Source organism: Sceloporus occidentalis, unplaced genomic scaffold, assembly GCF_023333645.1.
Source record: "Sceloporus occidentalis isolate IW3139 unplaced genomic scaffold, rSceOcc1.0.p SCAF_5, whole genome shotgun sequence".
Taxonomy (NCBI): Eukaryota; Metazoa; Chordata; class Lepidosauria; order Squamata; family Phrynosomatidae; genus Sceloporus; species Sceloporus occidentalis.
Window position 1 is genome coordinate 89583697 of NW_028316985.1, and position 26673 is coordinate 89610369.

The following is a 26673-nucleotide window of genomic DNA, read 5'->3' on the forward strand; positions in this document are numbered from 1 at the left end:
ACTGTCCTGCTCTTACTCCTGTTATCATTTCTACTGTATTAACACCCTCTCTTTCTTCCAGGAGCTCGAGGAAGTGTTCTTGGTTTTCTCCCCCTGTGCTCCATCCCTACAAACAACTCTTTTCTACGTTTTTAATTGCATTGTTCTTTTAATATTGTGAAGCTGCTCTGAGTCCCAGTTTTGGGGCAAGAGCGAGATACAAATAATAACAACAATACAAGTGGGTAAGCTGCTGTATATGGGGAATAGAGATGTAAAGAATATTCACAAATTTTCTTGTTCTTGGCAAGAAAGGCTGTATTAAGATGCTGACACAACCTGATGGGGGGAAAAATGCCAACTATGTTGAGATTTTTCAGCCTTACATGAGACTGTGAACAACAGCACTTCTTTGTGCATGCACATAATCAAGCTCCAAACTCATGCTATTAGTATCAGATCATACCACAGCCTAGTAGGCTGTGGTATGATCTGATACTAATAGCATGAGTTTGGAGCTTGATTATATGGAATATATGGAATATTTTACAATACCAAACTGTGGTGAAATAGATTGTCAACTGACAAGCATCTCAAATCTAAGCATTCCCTGCACCTCGGAAAGAACACTCTTTCTAAAACTTGTCAATTTGCCATATGTGCCGTAATTTTGACAAACGGCACACATAGTTCCACACCATTATTCACAAATGCTACTCATGCAACACACTGAATATTCCGATCATCCCATAATGTATCCAGAGAAATCCATAATGAGAAAATGAAAGAAAGGTGGAAAGAGCTAAGAATGAATATGGAAGGTTCCAACACCATTTTCACAGAAATACTACTCCAGCTTTAGCTGATAACACATCTTTACCTATGTTTTATTTATCAATGTTAAAGTGAAAAATAAAATTAAAAAGTCATAACAGCCATACAGAAATAAAACACTGTAGCTATACTACCAGTTCTACTAACTCCATCAGACGACAAATATTTCAGTTAGTTCATCAGCTTGCTGTGGCTTAAAAATGCCTTAACTTCATACAATGTTCCCCTTCCTAAATAATGGAATCCCTTTGATATTCTGCATAGGTAATCTCATAGAGTAGTTGCATTCAGCGACATAGCTGTGTTACTCTGGAAAATCAGTATGCAAGGGATCTTGTAGCACCTTTGAGACTAGCTGAAAGAAGCTGGAAGCATGAACAAAATAGTCTCATGTCTATGAAAGCTCATCCCACCAGCTTCTTTCTTTCAGTTAGTCTCAAAGGTGTTACAAGATCCCTTTGCATACTCACAGGGCCGGCCAAGAAATACAGTGAGATGTGCATGTCATAGAGAGGTGGCTGAGTCAAAAGTCCAAAACACACTGCAGAAATAATCCAGTTTCAGACCACTTTAACCACCCTGGCTCAATGCAAGAAAATTCTGGGAACTATAGTTTTGTGAGACATTTAGCCACCTCTGTCACAACAAACTACAATTCCCAAGATTCCCTAGCACTCAGCCTAGACAGTAAAAGTAGTCTCAAACTGGATTACTTCTGCAGTGTGTTTTGGACCTGAGAAAAACATTTTTTTAAAAAATCAAGCAACATGGGAGACAAAACCCTGCAAAAATTGCACAATGGTGAATATTCATTAGATATGATGCTCAATTCTCAAATGAATTTAAAACAATTTCATCAAGGGATGAGACAATGCACTTGTAAGGGATACAGGATGGCAACAGGAAAGAGTTTTGATGGAGTAAAAGGTGGTTTGGAACTGCAGTTTGTGATTAATTCACATCCTGCAGAATTTAAGAAACAGACAGAAAATTCTGTGATATTGCAAGCAAATTCTTCCAAAAGACAAAGTGCTGCTGTTAGCAAAAGACCATGAAAACAGGCTGAGTTGATCAGTTTTCAGATATTGCAGAGTAGATAATGGTACAACTTTGAAAAGGTTTATGATTAATAATCACCTTAAAGCCTGCTTATGCAAAGCTTCTGAAATATATTGTATGACTAAAACTACAGCAGCAAAGTATCTTTGGGTTACATGATTAAGGGGCTGAACAGACCGTCCCTAAGGGGCAGCCTGTAGCCACCTCTTTCTACGATGGCTTGGGGCCGTGGCAACTAAATATCTTGGCTCTGATCTGGCCTTTCTGCGGCGGAAACTAGAGCTGCAAAAAGTGGCTCCTTTTTGTGCCATGGGAAGGGCACCATAATTGCTGGGCACCATGGCTTTTGGGTGCTCCTTTAGTGCTACATCATCTGGATGCAGTGCCAGAGGAGCATCGTGACACCACCTGCTGTGCAGTTGGGCGCACGACATGACGGCAGCATCAGGGCAGCATCATATGGATGTGACGCCCCCACTCAGCCCTGAAGCCGGCATTTATCCCCAGAGTTGGCACTCACATTAGGTTGAGCTGGTTTAACTAAAAATAGTAACTACAGGTATATTCAAATAATACAGTACTCTGAAACATAAGCTATACATACACTGAAACATGGTAATATTTCCTGGGCCAATGCACTACCGTTCCTGCATTTACACTATCAAATGTGATGAAGTGTGACAAGTTCCAAGTGTGGATACCTGCATACATAAGCAAATGATATTAAAAAAGCACCTCAATGGTGAAGCAGATGGACATCCATGCCTATGAACCAGGACACATTTAGGCTCCACTGATGCAACAACATCTGGACTTTTAATGTGTAGCTGGCCCACACAAGTAACTTGTCACATAAAAGTACCAGTCATTCTGCACAGAATTTACTTCAAAGGGTTTACTTTAAAACTAAACATGTTGATTCAAACTGCACTAAAAAAGTCTTCAAGAGCAATCATCTGCTAGGCTGAATAAAAGAACACCTCACATGGACAACTCAGGAAAATACAGTACAAGTCATCTACCACAAAGGGTATGCTTTCCCTCTAGATTCACCACTACTACCGTGGAATTCACCACTAATTTAGTCACCCTAGATTGTTCTTTAATGTCTTGCACTGCTTCTCTTGTGACTTCCAATTTGGCCAGTGATTCCACAGGCGCCTTTCTCATTACTCCTCATTACCAGTTGCCTCCAATGTTAAGTACTGTTTCTAAAAAGCATCTGGTAATGGTCTCAGATGCCTGCCCTTTGAATATTGGAGACTGTAGCATCTTCTCGGATATGATCTAGCAGCTGATCTCAGTGGGTCTATGACCCTCATAGTGTTGCTGTCAGTTCTGACTTTACAGAAACAGAAGCGTACCTTATTCTTCAAAATGTTGCAAAGAAAGGGGAAGGCTGAGAAGAATGTTTGTTATAATTATACAAACAAAATTAAATAAATAAACTGAAAGTTGAAAACTGAGACACATAGTAGCGGTGGAGGAAAAGAAAACCAGTGAAAAATATATGCAAGTAGTTACTCTGAATGACACACTGCATGTTTGCTGTCCTGCCAAGCTTGAAATGAATGAGGCTCTTGGGGTCAAAAATATTACGCACTCCTGAGCTACATCTAATATAATATACAGATATATACAGATATAGCACAGATTGTGGGGAGGCACTAGGAGAAACTGCTGGGACTGTGAGAGAAATATGACAACTTTTGACAACCTGTGTATTTGCATGTTTTAATGTGTCTTGTTATTTAAACTGTTTTCTGCTGTGTACCTCATACAAGTCCAACCCAACTGATACTGTTGGAGTTTATCGACAAATAGATTTAAACTTAGCTAGTGTTTATCAGGGAACAATGTGCATTAAGCTTTTAAAGACTGGGTCTACCTGTGAAATAATGGAGCAACATAGACTGTTGTCAGATTGCTGAAAGGTATTAACTTCTAAGTGAAAATTAGGTCGGTAGATGCTGCCAAGAATAACTACAGCAAATTTGTGAATCACTGTGTCTAAGACAGGCTGAATGCTCCAGAGGGGTGCATCAAACCAACAAGTCCGTAGCATTGCTGTGTAGCAACACAGGAGGACTTGGGCTCATTTAACTCTATTGCAACAAAACTCCAGCCTAACTCTTGAATTTATTTATTCAAACTCCCTTTACCCTACCCTTCAGCCAAAGGGACTCCTAGAGAAGATTACATAACACTAATGAAAACAGAACAGTCTCTGTGCACAAGCTTATGATTTAAAGGTATGCAACAAAGGAGGAGAAAGGGTGAGGATGGAAAAAGAAAACAAGAAAATCCAGGTATCTATTCTTGAAATGACATAATGGCTGGCATCCTCTTGGTGATGAATGCTGGTTTAACAAGAGGGTTTGATAATTTATGTCATGTTGTGCCAGCATATGTCTTTTAAGGTAATCGTGGAATGAGGTATCCAGTAGCAATGACTTCCCTCTTGCAGCCAATCTATGGCCAATGGGGACAGCAAGGATCCAGCAAGTATTAGGAGGGTGATGCACTTTCTTTTTCCCACCTGCAAGGACACTGCCAGAGGACAACTGTTGGAGATTTACATTCCATCAGTGTTCATAAAATATCTCGGTCATTATTTCTTAATGACTAATTATAATAGAAGCAGTATAGGGTGAGGAAGCATAAAACAGGGCCAATCTGTCAGCTGCTTGTCTTACTATTTGCCCTCAGCTGTAACCAGATGACTGGACTGCTGTCAACTGAATGCCAACAAAGAAAAAACCCCAATGGAGTTGGTCATACAGGAGGGCCAATGGAGGGCCACAATTCCCAACTTTCTCCCTCTGCTGCAGCCTGAAGGAATGGCTACTCCTGGATTCATCTTGAAAAGGGAGGCCATTAGATTGTCCATACAATTGGTCTCAGCCTATGTTTACGGCCTCCAACGCAATAGATAGTTTCAAGCACATTCTTGGCTCTACTTCAGTCCAAAACCAGGCAGAATAGTCAGAAAGACATCTCCCCACTTCCCTCTGCTTGAAGTGATTAAAAAACGTATTGAGTCTTAAGCCAATTTTCATTCATTTAATATCCTACCGATATAAATGGTTAAGATGCTGATTCTATTGACTGCAAGATGGGCAGGTTGGCAGTTCGAGGCCCAGGTGCCGCATGATGGGGTGAGCTCTCATCACTATTCCCAGCTTCTGCCAACCTAGCAGTTCAAAAGCATGCAAATGCAAGTACAGTGGTACCCCGGGATACGAATGCGCCGCCTTACGAAATTTCCGGGTTACGAAAAAAAATTATTTAAAAAAACTGTTCCGCGTTACGAAAGTTTTTTCGGGTTACGAAAAAACTTTTGGTGCTTTTCGGCGCTATTTCGCACCAAATCGCGGCTTTTCCCCATTAGCGCCTATGGCAATTCGGCTTGCGAAAGCCTTCCGGGTTACGAAAAGGGCAGCGGAACGAATTAATTTCGTAACCCGGGGGACCACTGTAGATAAATAGGTACCACTTTGGTGGGAAGGTAAACAGCATTCTGTGCAGACATGCTGGCCACATGATCACAGAGTAGTCTCTGATAATGCTGGGTCTTCGGCTTAGTAACAGAGATGATCACTGCCCTTTATTGTCGGACACAAGTTGACAACCTTGCCAATGGGGAATACCTTTACCTATGGATATATGGTACCCTATATCCAAAACAATCAGACATGGGCAACTGAACAAATTTAAGAGGGCAACACAATACTAGAATGTATCAATAGGAGTATAATGTCTAGCTCAAGGGAAGTTATAGTGCCACTCTATTCTGCTTTGGTCAGACTTCCCCTGAAATACTGTGTCCACTTCTGGGCACCACAAGGTCTGGAAACTATGCCCTAAGAGTAGTGACTTAGGGAGCTGGGTATGCTTAGTCTGGGGGAAAATAGTTAAGGGATGACACAATAGCCATGTTTAAACATTTCAAGAGATGTACTTAGGATGGAGCAAGCTTGTTTTCTGCAGATCCAGAGACAGGACAAAGAGCAACCGATTTGATCTACAGGAAAAGAGATTCTACCTCAACATTAGGAAGAACCATCTGATACTAAGAGCTGTTTGACAGTGAAACATACTCCAGAGTGTAGTGGAGGTTTTTAAACTTAATTCAGTATGAAGCGGTATAGAAATATAAATGCTATTGCTATGCTGGGTGGCCATATGTCAGAGTGCTTTGGTTGTGCAATCCTGGAGTAGGACTGGATGGCCCATGTGGTCTTTTCCAACTCTATTATTCTATGAATTTTATGCACTGTAGTTCTTGGAGGCAAAGACAGAAATATATAAAAGACCTGTCAAGTCACCATATACTGCTGAAGTGTTTAGTTCCATTTGGTGAATAGCACATGCACACTTGAATGAATACACCTTCAGGGGGGAAACTGTAACATCTATGATAGGCACTGAAGAAAACATCCAGAAATCACTAATACAATGCAACTAAAAATGTGATGGAAGAATATTCTCTTAAGATAGATGCTTCTGACATGGATTTAGTCTTGGCAGCATCTATGTCAATGAATATTCATGATTTTTCAGAATATTCTCCAAAAGGTAATTCTCTAAAATGTATGAATTTTTAAACTTTTTATGACTTCTTTAAATTACATATTGTACTTAAATTTTGGGTCATTCCTGAATATTACAGAACCTTCTTGAGCATTCCTAATGGTATGAAGACTTTACAGAACATGCAACAATATAATGTAATTTCCAGCAACACTATAAAGCTCACACTCAATCTATCTCCCCCCCTTACTGCAACTGCCCTTCTCTACCATCCCACTTGCCACGGCCCTCTTCTATCTCCCTCCCTACCACACTTGCTGTTTGTTCCCCATCCTATCCTTCTCATTCTCAATGGGTGGGGGGAATCTGTCGATAGGTCTTTGCGTAGCTGTTTCCTACCTGTGAGTCTTCAGTAAGTCCAGGCAATGAGAGTGCAATAAGCTCTAACAAAATGTAAATGTTAAACAGAAAAGCAGGACAACACACGAAGAAAATGTTGGCTGGGGGATTATGAAGGATGTAATGAAAAACATCTGGAGAGCAACTAGTTGGGGAAGACTGAAAGCAAGTTCTCTTGCTTCCTCTTTCATATTGACAATGTTTAATGGCAATCCTCTTTTCTAAAAAGCATTTTTCTTACTTTTACTTGTAAATGTGTCCTTTCATCTTTTCTCTATGGTTTTAGGTGAAAGTGAAGAGTTCACTGTTATTACATGTGACAACATTCAATTACTATCCAAACCATCAGAGAGCAAAGCTTTAAACTTTTTTTAAAAAAAGCAGCAAATCCAAGGCTACAAGCCTGTTTCATTAAACTTTGTTAACCTTTCTCTATGTCACCTCAGTCGTTTCAGTCAAAGTTCATGGACAGACTTTGTACTAACTAAAACAACAACAACCACCATGCCATTGCAAACCTTTGTGCTTCTTACTACAAAAAAGTTGAGAAGTCCAAGGCTAAATCTACATAAATGGCAGTTTTACTTGAACACATCAGTGCAGTGCCAGCTTATGATATTTTCCTCCTACTTTTTGATATGAGGCCTGTTCTGATTCCCAAAATAATCTGACTATTTCCACTTCCATATTTCCAAAAGCAATCACACCTTATTTAGTGCTGTTATGAGGCAAGTAGCAAGCAAGTACATTTCTATACTGCTTCTCAGTGTACTTAAGCACTCCCTAAGCCAGGGGTAGGCAACCTGAGGCCCGCGGGCCGGATCCAGCCCAGCGAGGCCTTGGAACCGGCCCCAGCCCAGTCCTGCCGCCGATTGCCACCGGGGCCTTTGGCCTATCAGGAGGAGGCGGGCAAGCGGCGGGCAAAGGGGGGCAAGCGGCGGCAATTGTCTATAGAAGCCTCAGAAACATGCATTTATATTAACATTTTTTTAAAAATCAGCAAATTTTTTCGCGTGTCCTCCAGGGTTTTTGTAAGAAGTGTCCTCCATTTGTAAATTTTGTCCTACAGTTGTCCTGGTTTATTTATTTATATAATTTTTTTAAATTATTTAATTATTTATTTTTTGGCTTCGGCCCCCCAGTTGTCTGAGGGACAGCAACCCGGCCCCCGGCTCAAAAAGGTTGCCTACCCCTGCCCTAAGCAGTTTACAGTGTGTAAGCTAATTGTCCCCAACAAGCTGGGTAGTTATTTATTATTCAATGTATGCATGTATGTATGTGTATATCTATGTTTACACACACACACACACACACACACACACACACACACACAGAGGCTACAGCAGACAGGATGAACATGTCTAGATGTTATGAAAGAGGGAAAGTCAATATGCAAACTGCAGACCACATGTAGCCCTTGAGAACCCTAAGTACAGTCCCCAAAACCCCCCAGAAACCCCTCAAACTCTCCCAAAAATTATTTGGGGGCCTATTTCCAGGCAATTTTTTCCAAAAACTAAAAATCAGTCAGAAGCTCCCCAAACCACCTAGAAATGGGGTGGTTTCATTCTCTCTCCTGAAGCCCCCTTCCATAAAAAAAGATATCAGCTTCAAACTGGCCAAACTGGTGGCTGAAAGTGAGATTATATCACTCCCAGTGCACTAAAACATGCTGTAGCAGACTGCTGGACGGGCATGGAGGGGATTAATGGTCCATACCCTTATGGAGCTGCATACCCCATTGTTGAAGTACAACTCCAACCATCCTTCACAACTGACTATAGTGGCTAGAACTGATGGCTAGAATTAGGTGCATCTGAAATGAACCTAATTCCAAAATGGTTGCATTTCTACCATTTCACATTTAGGAATCTTGGAAGAACCAAATTCGAAAGGCTCCCCACAGAACTTGAAGCCACAGTCTTCTAACAAAACTCAAGAATTCAGCATCAGAAATGGAAATGACTCTCCTCCAAGGTAGGTTCAGGGCATTCTCTTCTCCTATACCTGACTGAAAAGACAGCCCTCCAACTGCCACAGGAACTGAACAGACCGATATATCTATTAGGAAACAAAAGGTATCTGGGTTTGCACTGAGTGTATGCATATTCTCACACTTCATTATTAGTGGCCTTTACATTCATTTAAGTAGAAGGGTTGATATATATTTCATTATTTAAACAGAAAACAAATATGGTCTTTTCTCCTAATAAGCCATTAGAATTTGGAGAACTGCTTAATCAGAACTATCTAGACCAGCATTTCTGTTCTCACAGCAGTGAACTAGCTGCCTATGGAAAAACAGTTAGCAAGACATGTGTGTAACTATACTTTCCATTAAACATTTGTCAGCAATCGATGTACAAAGGGATACTGCCTCCAATACTGGAGATGATACAGCCATCATTGTTTTTAGCAGATATATCAGAGTGTTAATTCATGTTCAGGTTGAGATTGACCAAGATATCTAGATGCTTTTCATATGTCCTGTCAAGTCAATCTCTCTCATACTCTACTTGTACTTGATTTCTGTTTGGGCTCTTTTTTTTCTGTACCAAAATCCAGACATTTGCATTTCTCTTTGCTTTCAGATTGTTGGCCTTTGCCCAGGATTCCATCTTGTAAGATAGTTTTGAATTGTGATTAATTCTTCTACAACATTAGCTATCTCAAAAAAATGTGTCATCCGCAAAACTGACAAGCACCTTGTCTATGTCTTCATCCAAATTGCTGAAGAGAACAGCATTCAGGACAAAGTACTAAGGGCACTCTGTTTGTGAACTTGCTCCAAGTTGACACAAAGTCACTACTAAGGACTTGTTCTGTATGCTTACTCAAGCAACAGAGGATTCACCCAATGTTACAATGTTGTTCAGACTACATCCTATCAGCTTAACAAGAATTAGTTTTTCAAACGCTTTGGTGGAATCAAGACTTAAACATGTTCTTAGTTGTGTTGATGTGTGCCTTCAAGTAATTTCCAACTTATTGCAGCTGTAAGGCAAACCTATAACAAGGTTTTCTGGGGCTGAGTGTGTGACCCAAGGTCACTCAGAGAGTTTCCATGGCCAAGTGGGGAATCAAATGCTGATCTCCAGAGTCACAGTCCAATGCTCAAACCACTAAACAGTTCTGGCTTTCATAACCATGATGCATTGAACTGGTAAATTCGCTATTGAAGTAAATTAGGTTGAGGTGACATGACCCATTCTTGATAAAGCCATGCTGACTTCTAGTATCAAGGAATTGTTTTCTAGATGCTCATGGAGTAGCCATTTAATAATCCATTCTAGGATTATATGCAGTATTAACACCAACCTAACTGTACTGCAGTATCTACCACCCCTTTCCCCTCTGAAAATAGATAGTATTTGCCCATTCCAATTTTCCATTCTCCAAAAATTGACAATAGTTCCTGAACATCTCCAAGTTCCCTTGGCACCCTGGTATTCAACTGGAAGTTGACACCTAACCATAGGTAGTAATTCGCCAACCATTGCCTGTCCTGGGAGGAAAGTCTCTCCTTAAAACTCTTTGTTCTATTTTTCTCTGACTGAACACCATTCCTATTGCAGGTGAAAGCTGACACAAAATAGGAATTGACTAACCAGTCCCCTTTTATCTTTGAACATTTCATCTTCGCCAAGGAACAGACTAATTTTCCTCGTTCTTCTGCTTGCTCCTTCCATAGCCAAAGATGTTTGTTGTTGTTCTTGTTTTCAACATCCCTCAAAAACCTCAACTCCTTTTGGTATGCAGCCTTCTTGGCACCATGCTTCCAGGTCAGTTCTATTATATCATTCTTGGTTATATGACTGTCTTCCATCTCTTATATCTCTTCTCAGAGAATTTCCAGTATAGCTCCTTTAGACCTTTTCCATTTGTCTGTCTTCTTATAATTGTTTTGCAGTTCTACCTTCTGTATTCCAATCATTAAATAATTGCATATATAACCATAAAATGCATAAAACTCCTGTGCAGAAGTTATTCATAAAAAGCCTTGTGGAAACAAAGGTATTAGTTGCACAATGAGGAGGGCAAGGTAACATAAACCTTGCTTAGCATCATGTTTAAGGGTCATACAGCTACAGCTGCCTTTCCCTTGCTCTGTTTAAACTCACAGACAAAATGAACTACTGTGATATCTCAGCGTTATAAGCTTTTTATTTAATTGTTTATAACAAGGTTAATGTTTCTGATGGTTCAATTTCATAACTGTATTTATTATTTGGAGAGAGAGAGAATAGAAGTGCTAAAGAACTCCAGAAGTATTAATTCAGATTATAACTAAGTCTGAGACAGAAGTCATTACATTTTTTCCCCAAAAGGACACAGCAGGAAAAGAGCTAAAGACAAACTCCAACTACACTTTTGACAAAAACCACACTAACTGCATAAAATTTAGAACTGTTTGGAAATAAAGGCGGTAGAAGTCATATGAATACACTAGTATATCCAACAACAAATCTTTTGATATAATTAAAAATGTCTAATTTATCCTGCCACAGTGAATCACTATTTTTAAATGCTATATATGCTTTTAAAGACTTAGCCTCTTGCTAGTTCTGTTGAGTTCAATACAAAATTTGTTGCAATATTTACTTCATTTTTCAAACACAGAATTTTTCAGGCTACAATGAATATCTGACAAATAGCCCCATTCCAATGTCTACAACTCAACTTCAGCCAAAATATTGGGTAAAATACAGGGATGTAACACTTATAACAGCAACACTAAACAAATAGGTTTAAGAATGATGAACTTCCTCTGTCAATTGGATAAAAAAGATGAACTTTAAAAAAAAATCCTCCCAACAAGCAAAATGATTCCCTAAATCTGTCACCTCTTACTAGAAGGGAGTAGCAATATTCACTTAACCTTCTCTTCCTGAGTCCCTGGGAACCAGAAAAATGCTATGTCATGACAGACTATTTCCAACATCATCCTGCCTCAGAAGCGTAGCTGGGTTCATGAGAAGAGCCAATCTTCTGAATTAAAAAGCAAAAACAAGGCTTCAAAATGAAAGAAAAAAGAAACGAAACAGTGATGTGGCAAAGAGAACAACTTATCAGATGCTTTAAAAAAACAAAAACAAATACAATTACATTTATTAAAATTTAACCAGACCCCACAACTTAACAAAAGTCACAACTTAACCAAGTCCCCACGCCACCCTGAAGCTGGCTCTTTATGCCAGTCTGCTTTGCCCTCAAATATCTAAACCCAGGCAGAAGAAAGATTGCTGCCTAAAAAGAGAACAACACAGCCAGCAACTGTCCCAAGACATTTTGTTACCTTAAGTAAAATATAAAAGGTACTCCTTCCCTTTTTAGGGCCAAAATTTCAAACGTTTTTCTGAACTAGACACCAATTCCTGCCTAACGCTAGTGTTTTTCTCTCTGCTGCAAGGCTTCTTCACATCTAAACGTACATCTTCACTAAACCTGTTGCTTGGAAAGCTGCAAGAAATAAGTTATTATATAGTAGTCTAAGTACTGAATCCTATGGGTCTACAATCCTATTTAAAAGCCAGTGACAGATGAAAAAAACCAAGAGAAGTACAATATATTGCCAGACACGGGGAGTTCAGACTCCAAAGGAAGAGAGAATGCCAGCAAAAGCAACTAACTCTTTGGAAAGATATCATCTTGATGAAAAGAATGATGGCTTTAACTACAAAAATCATTCTAAACTCAGCCAAATTAACTTTTTCTTGAAATACTCAGTGAACAAATGTCTACAAATACTTTTTCCAAATACTGTTACAGGACTTGTTGGGGTGTTTTTAATTTGGTGTTGGCACTCTAGACCTTTCTGAGGTATGAACATCGTACCAATTAAAATAATAAATCAAGATACGTCCTCACACCCAGTTAAATTAAGCCCCAATCTTGCACACAAAAAAGATGGGAGAGAGAACCACAGAATACAAAGAAGAGGTATTAAAGCCGATAAGAGAAGACACTTGAGAGAGACTATTACCTGAAAATTCTTTGCTGGATAATAAGGGAATTAATTCTTTAAGCTATGTACAGAGAACTGAATGTCTTCAACAACAAAAATGACCAAAATAGGTCTTAGGCCATACTTCTATATATCATTCTAGACAACTACCCTAGATGTGAACTGAAAGTAAAGTTTAACAAAGCAGAACTAAGCTGATTCTTGGCCTAATTCAGCATAAGAAACTATGGGCCTTAAAAGAGTGGCCTAACACTGGCCTGTTACAGACAGCCAAAATAAAGCTGCTTCGAGTCACTTTGGAGATATGGTATTTCAATGATGCATGAGTCCTAAGAGTCTGGAAGCTTCACCAAAGCTGCACTCCAGTTCTTAGGACTGGAGCGTGGCTTTGGTGCGGCCTTTGGACTCTTAGGATGCATGTATCATTGAAATAACATACCTCCAAAGTGACTCGAAGCAGCTTTATTTTGGCTGTCTGTAACAGGCCACTGTGTGCTGGATTGGGGCCGCAGCAATCACACTCATTTTTCCAGCCAAAAAGCAACAGCTTTTCCCCATTTCTGTGGCACGGTGCATGTAAACGCTGTGCTGCAGAAACACTATGACACCACCCACTGTGTGGTCAGCGGAACGGTGTGACACTGGCTTGGGGGCAGCACTGGGGTGTCCGGCATGCATACGCCACATCTCCACGCCACCCTGAAGCTGGCTCTTTATGCCAGTCTGCTTTGCCCCTATATGCACAACTTCTGATTACCCTAAAACAGGGTAAAGCAGATAACTCAGGAAGACTACATTAGTCCTCCAGGAGATTTTGGAGGGCCACACCTGCTCCTGCAATAAAAAGAAATGATCCTATGGTACACAGAGGCTTCCTGGGACCCTAGAGATCATTTTAGAACATTTTGAGATTAAAAAGGGTTTTTTTTTTAAGTTTATAAAATTTCATTTTGATCACCAAGGGGCGCCAAGAGGGCCCCAAACATGTGGAAATACCTTCTACAGCGCCTGGAGATACTTTTTGGACATTCTGGAGCCAAAACATTTTGGTATTTTGTTTGTACCTGAGGTGTCCTGGTAGAATATATGTTGTGGGAGAACATGCAACCCTGGCCTCTCCAAACATTTTTTGCTTACAACTCCTATTAACCCTAGCCATCATAACTAATGGTGACCAATTATGAGAGCTGCATTAAAAGAACACCTGAAGGGTTGTTGTTGGCCTGTGTAAACATGTGTAAACAGGAAAACATGAAGCACACATCTCACATTTTTTTCTACTTGTATGAAAAGAGAATAAGCAAATCAGAGCTAAAACCCAGACAAGGCAGGCTTGACCAATCGTCATAAAAAGAGAAGTGAGACCCACCACAAATCTGCCTTTCTTATCTCATTAAACAGGCCAGAGAGGGACCAACAGTGTGTGGGAGTATAGCAGTCAAAGCATCATTTTAAGAAACAGTTCCAACATGCCTAAAGGACACAGCTGTAAGTCCTCTCTTCAAAATGGCTTCCCTGTCTCTCTCTATAACAAGTATACTGGGATTGACTCCCAGTTCCACAGCCTGGATGAAATATATTACTAAGATACAATTAAATCTGTTTTCAGGTCTGGTTGTAAGATAGAGACAGCTTTGGTTGGCTTGGTGGATGACCTATGCTGGGAATTGGAAGTGTGTCCCTGTTCTGCTGGATCTACCGGCAGTTTTTGATGACACTGACACTTGCTGGGTTGCCTTGTCTGTGATGCAACTTGGAGGCGCTGTGTTACGGTGGCTCTTTTCCTTCCTGGAGTGGCAAATTCAAAAGATGGTGCTGGAAGATTACTGTTGAGCTCCCTGGCTACTACCCTGCAGAGTTCATCTGGGCTGTTTTCTACACCATGTTATTCAACAACTACATGAAACTACTGGGAGGACTTGTTTGGAAGTTTGGGTTTCAATACTACCAGTAAGCTAATGACACTATATGTTACCTTTCCAACTAACTACAAGGAAATTGTTTCTGTTCCATTCTAAGTGCTTAACAGTCAAGGAAATTTGATGCCAGAAAACATTCAGTTTGCATTTTACCCATAAATCTTAAAATGAACATTCTTCTTGCTGGTTTAGGTAATGTCATGACCTGCTGTCAGTTTTCAAGCAAAAAGCTGCAAAACTTTTCAAAACAGGTTGCAAAGTTTTGTCTTTAACCCTCAAACATGTATCACCAGCTTCTAGTAATGCTTAGAGGAAGATCTGCAGAATAAGAAATAAAAAGGAAAAAAAACGAGATGAGCAATGACAATGTCTGCCAGAAAAGGATTAGACAGCAAAAACGAGAAAGAGCAAAACAAGGTAAGTGCATTTAAAAAATATTTTATCTAAAAAATGCCCAATGTGATATACAGCACAACACAACACAACGTAACACAGAATAAATCTGGCTGCGGTTCAAAAATATTGCACTTAATAACTGCTTCTAAAACAGCAAACATGGTGTAAGGGTTTAAGCATTGGACTACAACTCTGGGAATCAGGGTTCGATTTTTCACTCCGTTATGGAAAGCCACTGGGTGACTAACACACTCTCAGCCCCAGGGTCATTATAAATTGTAAACGACTTAAAGGAATGCAACAAAACAACAAGCTGTTTCCATGCTTTTCAAAGATCAATAGATTTAAATAGATTTAAATGCATTCTCCTGGCTATATTTGTCATGTTCCTCTCTTCAGTGAAGCTAACAACAAGGTTCTTCTGTCTTCTCTATCCTCAGAAAACCACTCCTTAAAACAATTATGATACCTACCCTTTAGAGTAAATGTCAGATGCATCATGTCCTCCAGGTGATTTGGACTACAACTCCCACATGATGGGAGTTGCAAGCCAAACTATCTGTACAGCCCAAACCTCCCGATCTTTACAGCATTCAATAAACATTAGTTCACAACGAACACACTACAGCACTTGCAAGATGTTCAGTTGAAACCTATAGCTTAATCATCAAAGAATAATCCAAAGAGGTCTTAAAACTGAAGCCACACCAAGATTAAAACAGGCTTCTTTTGCACAGACCTACAAACAATAGGGGTGATGGGTTTCTTTTTACCCATCCTTGTGTCCCACCCCACCCTTTCATCATTTCTCTCAAGAGAATTGGAGACCAGTGAAAAAGACCTCTGTGAGAAATACTTTCTCTTCAAGAATGAAAGAAAAGTTTATTCACTCAAAATATGTTGTTGAGTTTTCAAGTAAAATATAAGACAATCTCAGGGTTAGAGAATAATTCTTATGAACTGTCAAATGTAAGCTGCCTTTTTGTACCTAGAGGGTGCCACCATCTTTATAATAGGAGCATGAAGTGTCTTCATGTTCTTCTGAATCATTGCTTGCCTCCTGCTGGTGACCTTTTATCTAGTTTGGAGATAAGGAGAAGCAAGAAGATTGCATTTGCTACTCTGCTCCTACAAACCAAGGTACTAAAGTTGCAATCCTATGTTTACCTACCTAGGAATAATTTTCACTAAATGCAGTAGATCCAATATTCCAGTTTCTATTTTTCTGCTTAAAACCTATGAGTCCCATAACTTTAAATTCCTGGATATTTTATTTTTAATCCTCAATTATTTCTGCTAACTCTGACATACACTGCAATACTGCTTTATACCAATGTGAATGGCTAAGTATGAGCTAGTGTGCTTATGTTACTGTTAAAATACCAATATGAATAATTTTCATATTGATCTGGCACGTCAAACAACAAAAAATAACTAACAGACTTTCTTTTCAACATCAAGAACTACATACATGTGAAGACCAAAAATCAATTGACGGATAAATTTGATTATAATGTGAATTGTACATTTACTGGTACTACCCTTATCAACATTTTATTAATGGGGATCTCTTGTTCTTGTTGTACTCAGGAACATTTCCTCTATCTGTACAGTATCAAAAACAGTGAAATGTCAAGTGGTCAGCACTTCTATTAGTCACAATTTTATAATCATTCCCCCCCAATGAAAAACAAATTGAGATGCTAGTTTGTTTATTTGGTTTTTTTTTAGTTTGTTCTACCACAAATCCCACAATGAATAATCATAACAGAATTCACAATAAATCCAAATTGAAACTGCATTTTATAACTCCTGGAGAACAGGAGAAGTCCCAGCAGACTGGAGGAGGGCAAACATTGTCCTCATCTTCAAAAAGAGGAAAAAAGAGGATCCCAACAATTATCGTCCAGTCAGTCTGACATCAATACCAGGAAAGATTCTAGAGCAGATCATTAAACAGAGAGTCTGTAAACATCCAGAAAGCAATGCCATAATCACAAAAAGTCAACATGGGTTTTAGGGAAACAAATCATGCCAGACAAATCTGATCTCTTTCTTTGATAAAATTACCAGCTTGGTAGATGAAGGGAATGCTGTGGATATAGTATATCTTGATTTCAGTAAGGCTTTTGACAGGGTTCCCCATGACATTCTTACAAACAAGCTAGTGAAATGTGGGCTAGACAATGTAACTGGTACATGGATTTGTAACTGGTTGACCGGCCAAATGCAAAAGGTGCTCAACAATTACTCCTTTTCATCCTGGAGAGAAGTGACCAGTGGGTTCCCACAGGGCTCTGTCCTGGGCCCAGTGCTATTCAACATCTTTATCAATGACTTAGATGACAGATTTGGGAGCATACTTATCAAATTTGCAGATGACACCAAATTAAGAGGAGTAGCTAACACCTCAGAGGACAGGATCAAAATTCAAAATGACCTGAATAAACTAGAAAGTTGGGCCACAGGCTGACAAAATGAACTTCAACAGGGAGAAATGTAAGGTACTGCACTTAGGGCTGAAAAATAAAATGCACAGATATAGGATGGGGGACACATGGCTGAATGAAACTACATGTGAAAGAGATCTGGGAGTCCAAGTAGACCACAAGTTGAACGTGAGTCAACAGTACGATGCGGCAGCTAACAAGGCCAATGCGATTTTACACTGCATCAGTAAAAGTATAGTATCTAGATCAAGGGAAGTAATAGTGCCACTCTATTGTGCCTTAGTCAGGCCCCACCTGGGATATTGTGTCCAGTTCTGGGCACCACAATTTAAAAAGGATGTTGAAAAACTGGAACGTGTCCAAAGGAGGGCAAGTAAAATGGTGAAAGGTCTAGAAACCATGTCCTATGAGGAACGACTTAAGGAGCTGGGGATGTTTAGCCTGGAGAAGAGAAGGTTAAGAGGTGATATGATAGCCCTGGTGAAATACTTGAAGGGATGTCATACTGAGGAAGGAGCTGACTTGTTTTCAGCTGCTCCAGAGACTAAGACCCAGAGCAATGGATGCAAGCTACAGGAAAAGAGATTCCACCTCAACATTAGGAAGAACTTCCTGACAGTAAGGGCTGTTCGACAGTGGAACAAACTCCCTCGGAGTGTAGTGGAGTCTCCTTCCTTAGAGGTCTTTAAGCAGAGGCTGAATGGCCATCTGTTGGGGATGCTTTGATTGAGAGTTCCTGCATGGCAGGGGGTTGGAGTGGATGGCCCTTACGTTCTCTTCCAACTCTATGATTCTAACAGAAACACAATACATGTAAATAATCTCAACAGTACTTTTCAACAGCCACTACAGAGCAAACTTAATGAAGACTTTAAATACAATGCGCCGTGTCATACGCGGGCGCGCTATAGGCAGCTTTAACCATACGCCGTAAGCCACATGGGAGCGCGCGGGGCACAAGGGGGGCACATCCCATTGGAATGAATGGGGCGCGTGCCCATGGTGTGCGTGTGCTGCCACACCACCGCGCCGCCGCATGCACAAGCCCCATTCATTCCAATGGGCTTGAGCATGCGTGGAACTCGGCTTACGCGGGGGGGGGGGGGTCCGGAACGGATCCCCCGGTAAGCCGAGGGTGCACTGTACCTTGTGCCTTGATTTCCAGTACGTCCTTCCTTCTGCAAAAAGACCAAACGGGGGAGTCGTAGATATGGAGGACAATAAAAAATAAAAATCTCTGTAATGTAAGGAACAAAACAGGAATGCTGCTAGGTTAGTTACTTTGGCATGAGTAGTAATAGGGACATGGGTAACACAGGCTCCATATTTCACTCAGTAACAAAGTTCAGTTATGTGGCTCAAGTGACAGGCAAACCGAATCCAATTCACAGGATCGTGGGGAGTCTGAGTTTCCTGGAAGAAGAGCTAGATAGAAATGTAACAAACAGCTTGAACTTGTAATACTGGAATTTGGAAAAGACCTTAAAGTTAATATTTTTTCTATTTCTGTCTTCTGCCACCAATCTACTGTAATACATGAAGAAGACTGATCAACTAATTCTATCCTCATAAAATGTTATATGTGCATTTGGCTGCCAACTCCAAATTTCTCACAGCAATACTAAAAAGAGAGTTTTGCAAAGCTGCACTGACATAACCACTGGCATGTCATATTGTAAGCATTAAAGTATGGCTTTAGAACTCCCATCGTAAATACTACATGCTCAGTAGCAAATCAATTGGGAAGTGAAAGCCATACTTCTCCATTTCCTGCCTTACATTAAAACTGAAATCATAAAATTTTATTTCCAAACTGAAACCAGCCTTCTTCCATAATAATGTACTAAGTCATATTCAGGGCTTCCTTCAAAAAGCTAACCAACATAACACTGTCATGATTATGGCACAATTTATAAACCAAAGCGGACAGGCGTTTCCTGTCATATTTGCATTTGGTCAGACTGTCACAAACTTCCAGTATCAATGCACTCCCATTCAGACTGTTTAGCTTTGTTGCTGTGTGTCTTCGAGTTGTCTCCGATTTGCGGCAATGCTAAAACAAACCAATCACAAAAGCCCCAACTATTTCACCTGTTTGTCCAGCTAGGTATATCCTAGATTTCACTTTTGTCTAGACTAGAGAAGTTTCTCCTTAGAGAATGCATCTCTCTGGCCTACACTGACACAGGATTTCTAACATTTGAAAGGTAAGAAGTCTAGCAGTTATATTCAACATTAAAAAAAACCCCATGACGAATACGATAGAAATGACCTTATTTTTAGGCTATGGAAAAGTTGAATTAAGCATTACAAATCCTATTTTCATCCTGTTGATCTGGCTTCTGAATCCTAAAAAGTCATCCAGAAATGGGGGGAACAAATACTGCTTTCTTCCAGGAGTGGAAAGAGGAGGAAGATTGGCAATAATACATTGTTACTAGAGATAAAAGGAAGAAAAAGATCTTGCTTTGAGCAATAACAAGACCAGAGAAAGTGAGTGACAATTAAATAAGTAGCAAGCTATTCTATTATCTCAATAGAAGACAACAGAATCAACATTTTGTTGACAGTCCCAACCATTACCAGGAGAAGTAATGTCCTGTAAGGAGCAGGAATTATCAAAAACATCTGAAAACCAGTTATTTCCATTTGATAAACTGCTGTCCACCCATCAACAAAAAATGTATGCTCAAATAATGAATGATTTAATGATTAAACAACCATTAATGCATGGTCTAAATGACACCTCCACATTGAAAACAAACCCAGTTCTCCAAGCCAATACATTTTGTGACCACATGAAGACCTTAAGTGGAATTTGCAGAAAAAGCAACAAAACATAATTTATTAGCAAAAAGGCTGTGAACTGGAGGGCACCAAGAAGCGACACCAAAAACAGATTAACTGCGAAACTACAAGAATGGGGTGGGTTCAGTATGGTATTGTGAGCCAATGGAGAAGGAAGCTCCCGATACTGTATACACCTCTCTCTCTCTGGCTTTGCTTCGCGAACGAAGATTCAGGAAGGACTCATCCCGTGCTTTGTATTTTGGTATACACCAAAATCAAGATATATATGCCTTCAGACCCAACCAATTTAAGTGACTGTCTCAGCTGCTAATGTGCTGAAATACAGCTGAGGAAATCAACTAGGGTTATGCAACACACCATGGGCAGTTTATGAACATATCCATGGAACTAAAATGACAGCTTTCACTAGGAAAGGACTGTGCTTTATCACTGCTACCAATACAATATCAGTTGCTCCTCCAGAATTTTTCTAGCCAAAGGGATCTTGAAGTACCTTTGAGACTCACTGAAAGAAAGAAGCTGAGAGCATGTGCTTTCCTAGACTTCAGCCTACTTCCTCAGAGGCATAGGAAAGTAGGCTCAAGTCTATGAAAGCTCATGCCAACGCCTTTCTTTCATTTAACCTCAAAGGTGCTACAAGATCCCTTTGCAGACTGATTTTTCCAGACTAACCTTGGCTATGTCTTTGAAATCTATTCATTGCTTTGTCTCCTGGTTTTGAACTCCTTTGAGTACAGCCCTCGCCACAGGTATCACCCACACTACGCCTGGATTTTTGCATGCCTCACTGAAAGAAAGAAGCTGGGAGTGTGAGCTTTCCTGGACCTGAGCTGACTTTCTCAGAGGCATGTCCCTAAGGGTAGGTAACTCAGATGCCTCTGAGGAAGCAGCCTCAAGGCTAGAGAAGGTGCTGCAAGCAGGGCTGGGGAGTAGTGGTGATTTGGGGGTTACTCCTTGTCCTACTCCAGAGCAAGATATTTTTTCTTAATGTCACTCCTACTCCTACTATTATACTCCTCAATAAGTAATAAAAATTTAAAAAATGGTATTTGCATGTACAATATAATAACAGGAATAAGGAGTAAGTAAAGGAATAAGAGGTTTTTACTGGAGTAGGAGTAGGAATACAAGCCATTGTATTCCCTATCACAGTGTTTCTCAACCTTTGGCTCTCCTAATGTTTCGGACCTCAGCTCTCAGATGTCCCAGCCAGGTTGCCCAAACAATCAGGGATTCTGGGAGGTGAAGTCTAAAATGCCTGGAGGACCCAAGGTTGAGAACCACTGCCCTATCACCATACATGGATGTGACAGCTGGACAGTTAAGAAAGAAGACAGGAAGAAAACCCATTCATGCGAGATGTGATGCTGGAGAAGAGTGTTGAGGATCCCATGGACAGCCAAAAAGATAAACAAATGGGTCCTAGAGCAGAACAAGCCGGGAGCCTCCTTGGAAGCCAAGATGACAAAACTGTGGCTGTCGTACTTCGGACACATAATGAGAGGGTAGGACTTATTGGAAAAGACAATAATGCTGGGAAAAGTAGAGGCAAGTAGGAAGAGAGGAAGGCCACATGCCAGATGGATGGACTCTATTAAGGAGGCCACGGGTTTTAAGGGGTTGCAGCAATTAAGCAGAGCAGTGGAGGACAGAGTCACAGAATCATAGAGTTGGAAGAGACCACAAGGGCCTTCCAATCCAACCCCTTTCTGCCATGCAGGAAATCCAAATCAAAGCATCCCTGACAGATGGCCATCTAGCCTCTGCTTAAAGACCTCCAAGGAAGGAGACTCCACCTCACTCCGAGGAAGGAGTGTGTTCCACTGTCGAACAGCCCTTACTGTCAGGAATTTCCTCCTAATGCTGAGGTGGAATCTCTTTTCCTGTAGCTTGCATCCATTGTTGCAGGTCCTGTTCTCTGGAACAGCAGAAAACAAGCTTGCTCCTTCCTCAATATGAGGGTGTCTTAGACCCTTAGAGGTGTCTCATTCATAGGGTCATCATGAGTTGACATTGACTTGACAGTAGTTAAGAACAACAACAACAACAAAGGAGTAGGAATAAAGAGCAAGAAACCATACAGTCACCCCTCCACATTTGAGGCTTTGACTTTTGTGGCTTTGATTATTCTCAGACTTGATCAATATGTTCTCTACAGAAATATCTAGGGCCTCCAGCGCAATTCTATGGTCAACCGTAACGAAAAGTTGCACCAAAAGACCTAGAGATTCCTAGAAAGCTGCACTAGGCATTCGTAGCCCCTCCAGTGCAATTCTACAGTCAGTGTTCGTTGGACATTGACCAAAGAATTGCACTGGAGGACCTAGAGATCCCTAGCCCTTTAAATGACGCATACGTCCTAAGAGGCCAGAAGCTGTGCCAAAGCCGCGCTAAGGACTGGAGCGCAGCTTTGGCACAGCTTCTGGTCTCTTAGGACACATGCATCATTTAAACAGCATAACTCCAAAGTAACCCGAAACAGCTTTATTTTGGCCTGTCTGTTTGGGCTGTTTGTTATTTCTGGGTTTCACCCCATATTCACAGGGGTCTTGTGCCCCTAACCCTAGTGAATGTGGAGGGATGAGTGTATACTCCTTATTCCTACTCCAGTAAAACCTCTTACTCCTTTACTCCTTAGCCCTGGCTGCAAGACTGGTTTCCCAGGGTGACACCTCTGAATCTGAGAAACTGGATTTGGGGAGGGTCGTTTGGTTCCTCCCAGCAGAAGCATCACCTCACAAATGGCAATGGATTGAGCCTCCCTACATACATATACATGCATACATACATACATACATACATACATACATAGACACACACACTCCTCTTGGCTCTGGGACAAGGAGTGAGGAAGGGGCCGCCCCCACTTTGGGGTGAAGAGGGGTTTTGTGGGGCTGGATAAAGCAGGTCCACGGCACCCTCCTCCTTCTCCTCCTCCCTTGGGACCTTCAGAGTCTCCTCAGAGTCCCTTGGGAGAACAAGGGATACAGCATCAGTTACTCCTCCAGACTTTTTCTAGGCAAAGGCATCTTGAAGCACATTTGAGGATCACCGAAAGAAAGGAAGCTGGGAGCATGAGCTTTCCTAGCCTTCAGCTTACTTCCTCTGAGGCATAAGGAAGTAGGCTGAGGTCTATACCTACTATTGCTATGCCTACTCCTGTAAAAACATCTTTATTCATGCCAACAACTTCTTTCTTTCAGTTGATCTCAAAGATGCTACAAGGTCCCTTTGCAGACTCACAGTGGCTATGTCTTTGAAATCTATGACTACTATCCATTGTTTTGTCTCCTGGTTTTGAAGTCCTTTGAGCACAGCCCTCCCCACGGGAATCATCATCCACAATGCGCCGCCGGGATTTTCGCATGCAAAGGGATCTTGTAACACCTTTGAGACTCACTGAAAGAAAGAAGCTGGATGCAAGAGCTTTCCTGGACTTGACTTCCTCAGAGGCACAGGCTCAAGTCTATACTCCTTATTCCTACTCCTATTTAAAAAAGCCTCTTACTCTTTGACGCCTTAGCCCTGGCTGCAAGACGGGTTTCGAAAGGTGACACCTCTGAACTGGAGCACCTGGATTTGGGGATGGTTTGGTTGCTCCCCACAGAAGCATCCCCAGCATCCCCTCCCAAAAGACAATGGATTGGGCCTCCCCACACATAGGCACATCTAGACACACATATGCTCCCCTTGGCTCTGGGGTGCTTCAGTGGAGAGGGGGGTTTGGGGGGGAAACACTCCCTCGGAGTGTAGTGGAGCCTACTTCAAGAGAGGCTGGATGGCCATCTGTCAAGGGGGGTGCTTTGATGGAGAGTTCCTGCATGGCAGAAGAAGGGGACTGAACTGGATCAGGGCCCTTGGGGCCCCTTGCAATTCTTCTATGATTCCACAGAGAGGGGTTTGGGGGGGACACACTCCCTCGGAGTGTAGTGGGGTCTCGCTCCTTGGAGGCCTTTAAGAGAGGCTGGGTGGCCATCTGTCAATGGGGATGCTTTGATGGAGAGTTCCTGCATGGCAGAAGACTGGATCAGGGCCCTTCTTGGGGTCCCTTGCAACTCTTCTATGGAGAGGGATTTGGGGGGGACACACTCCCTCGGAGTGTAGTGGGGTCTCCCTCCTTGGAGGCCTTTAAGAGAGGCTGAGTGGCCATCTGTCAATGGGGATGCTTTGATGGAGAGTTCCTGCATGGCAGAAGACTGGATCAGGGCCCTTCTTGGGGGTCCCTTGCAACTCTTCTATGGTTCTATGGAGAGGGGTTTGGGGGAGACGCACTCCCTCGGAGTGTGGTGGAGTCTCCCTCCTTGGAGGCCTTTAAGAGAGGCTGGGTGGCCATCTGTCATTGGGGATGTTTTGACTGAGAGTTCCTGCATGGCAGAAGACTAGATCAGGGCCCTTCTTGGGGTCCCTTGCAACTCTTCTGTGATTCCATGGAGAGGGCTTTGGGGGTCTCCTCAGAGTCCCACTTGGGAGAACAGGGGCCCAAGGGATACTCTCCCTCCGCAGCCCTGAGAGCCCTGCTTGAGAGAGGCAGGCGAGGCGGCCTCCCCCTGGCTCCCTCCCTGGCTCCCTCCCTCCCCGGCGAAGGCCCAGCCGAGGGGCAGAGAGGACCCCGGTCCCAAGCGCCGAGGGAGACCAAGCGGAAGCGGCTCCGGAGGAACTCTTGCCTCGACAGCCCCCTCCTTCCCTCCCCTCCCCCGTGCTTACCCTGTCACAACAGGCGCCATCTTCCACAAACTCTCGCCAAAACTCCAACTCTCGCGAGAGGCAGGCCAATGGGTCTCCGCCGCGAGCGAGAGGGGGGGGGCAGGCGCGCGCGAGCCAAGCACGCGCATGCGCACTCGGGGTAATCACCTCCAGTGGCTTCGCACTACATGGGGGGAAAAAGAAAGCCAAAAGGGGGCGGGACCAGGGAGGGATTGGCCCCGCCTACATAATCACCGCGGACCACATGGGGCGGAGCCATGGAGGACTTAGCCCCGCCCACATACTCACACATCACACAAGCCGCTTTTCTCTCTCTCTTTCCCCGCCCCCCCCCCCCGCTCGCCTCAAGACAAGAGACAGACACAACAAGCGTGGGAACAGAAGCCGAACCCAACCCTCGCGAGATCTCTCGATTGATTGCGAAGGAAAGACGGCGTGAACATCGCGAGAGTATGGTGATAGTAGTAACACGGAGGGAAGGAAAGCGGGGGCGGGCGCGGGGGGGAGTTCCTTTCCATCGTTCTGTCAACGTGGGAATCAGCTCAATTAAAGAATCAGCGGGGAGTCAGAGGGCTGTGGGCGGAACCATTTTAGGGATCGGGGGGGGAGGAAGAACATTGTGGCCGAAACCATTTTAGGCGGCGGGAGGGAGAGAGGTGTGAGGAGGCTGGAGGAAGCGGTTTTGAGGGGAAGGGAAACAGCAGAATAAGTGTTTAAACGCTTGATACACTCTCTCTCTCTCTCTCTCTCTCTCTCTATATATATATATATATATATACACATATACATATATATATATATACACACAAATAAGTGGCTAAAAGCTTGATACACACACACTCTAAATATATATATATATACACATATACATATATAAGTGGCTAAAAGCTTGATACACACACTAAATATATATATATACACATATACATATATAAGTGGCTAAAAGCTTGATACACACACTATATATATATCTATATATATACACATATACATATATAAGTGGCTAAAAGCTTGATACACTATATATATATATCTATATATACACATATACATATATAAGTGGCTAAAAGCTTGATACACACACACACTCTCTCTAAATATATATTATATATATATATACTTATATAAGTGTCTAACTTGATACTCTCTATACACACAATTATATAATATTTATATTATGCATTATATGTGTGTGTGTTTACAAGCTTGATTATACACACACACACACACATATATATATACATATGTAAGTGTCTAAAGGCTTGATATTCTATACACACATACACACACACATATATAAGTTGCAGAGATATTGCCCTACTGTGTGTATCTAAGGGCTTTTGTTGTCACTTCTAACTTATGTACAGTGTATTTATTTATTCGTTTACATCGCTGCTTATTTATGTCAGACCACTAAATCTGTGGAGGTTTCTGTTCCAGTTCCCGCGTCGCCTTCAGGGACTGGGTCTGGGAGGACACTGCAGCAACTGGGGCTTGCCCCATGGCCAGGCCCTTGGAGGCCTTTAAGCAGAGGCCATCTGTCAATGGGGATGCTTTGACTGAGAGTTCCTGCATGCCAGAATGGGGCTGGACTGGACCAGGGCCCTTGCGGTCTCTTCCAACT

At 41.9% G+C, this 26673-nt stretch overlaps 1 protein-coding gene across 1 annotated transcript in view; it reads right to left on the bottom strand.

Moving 5' to 3' along the window:
• The window catches only part of LOC149312473 (recombining binding protein suppressor of hairless-like), a 43862-nt gene extending 18754 nt beyond the window's left edge, over window positions 1-25108 (bottom strand). The window contains exon 1 of the mRNA XM_089524701.1: window positions 25050-25108. Within this exon, the coding sequence (XP_089380827.1) occupies window positions 25050-25069 (20 nt within the window). The 5' untranslated portion in view covers window positions 25070-25108. The remainder of the gene's footprint in view (window positions 1-25049) is intronic.
• Between the last annotated feature and the right edge of the window lie 1565 nt (window positions 25109-26673).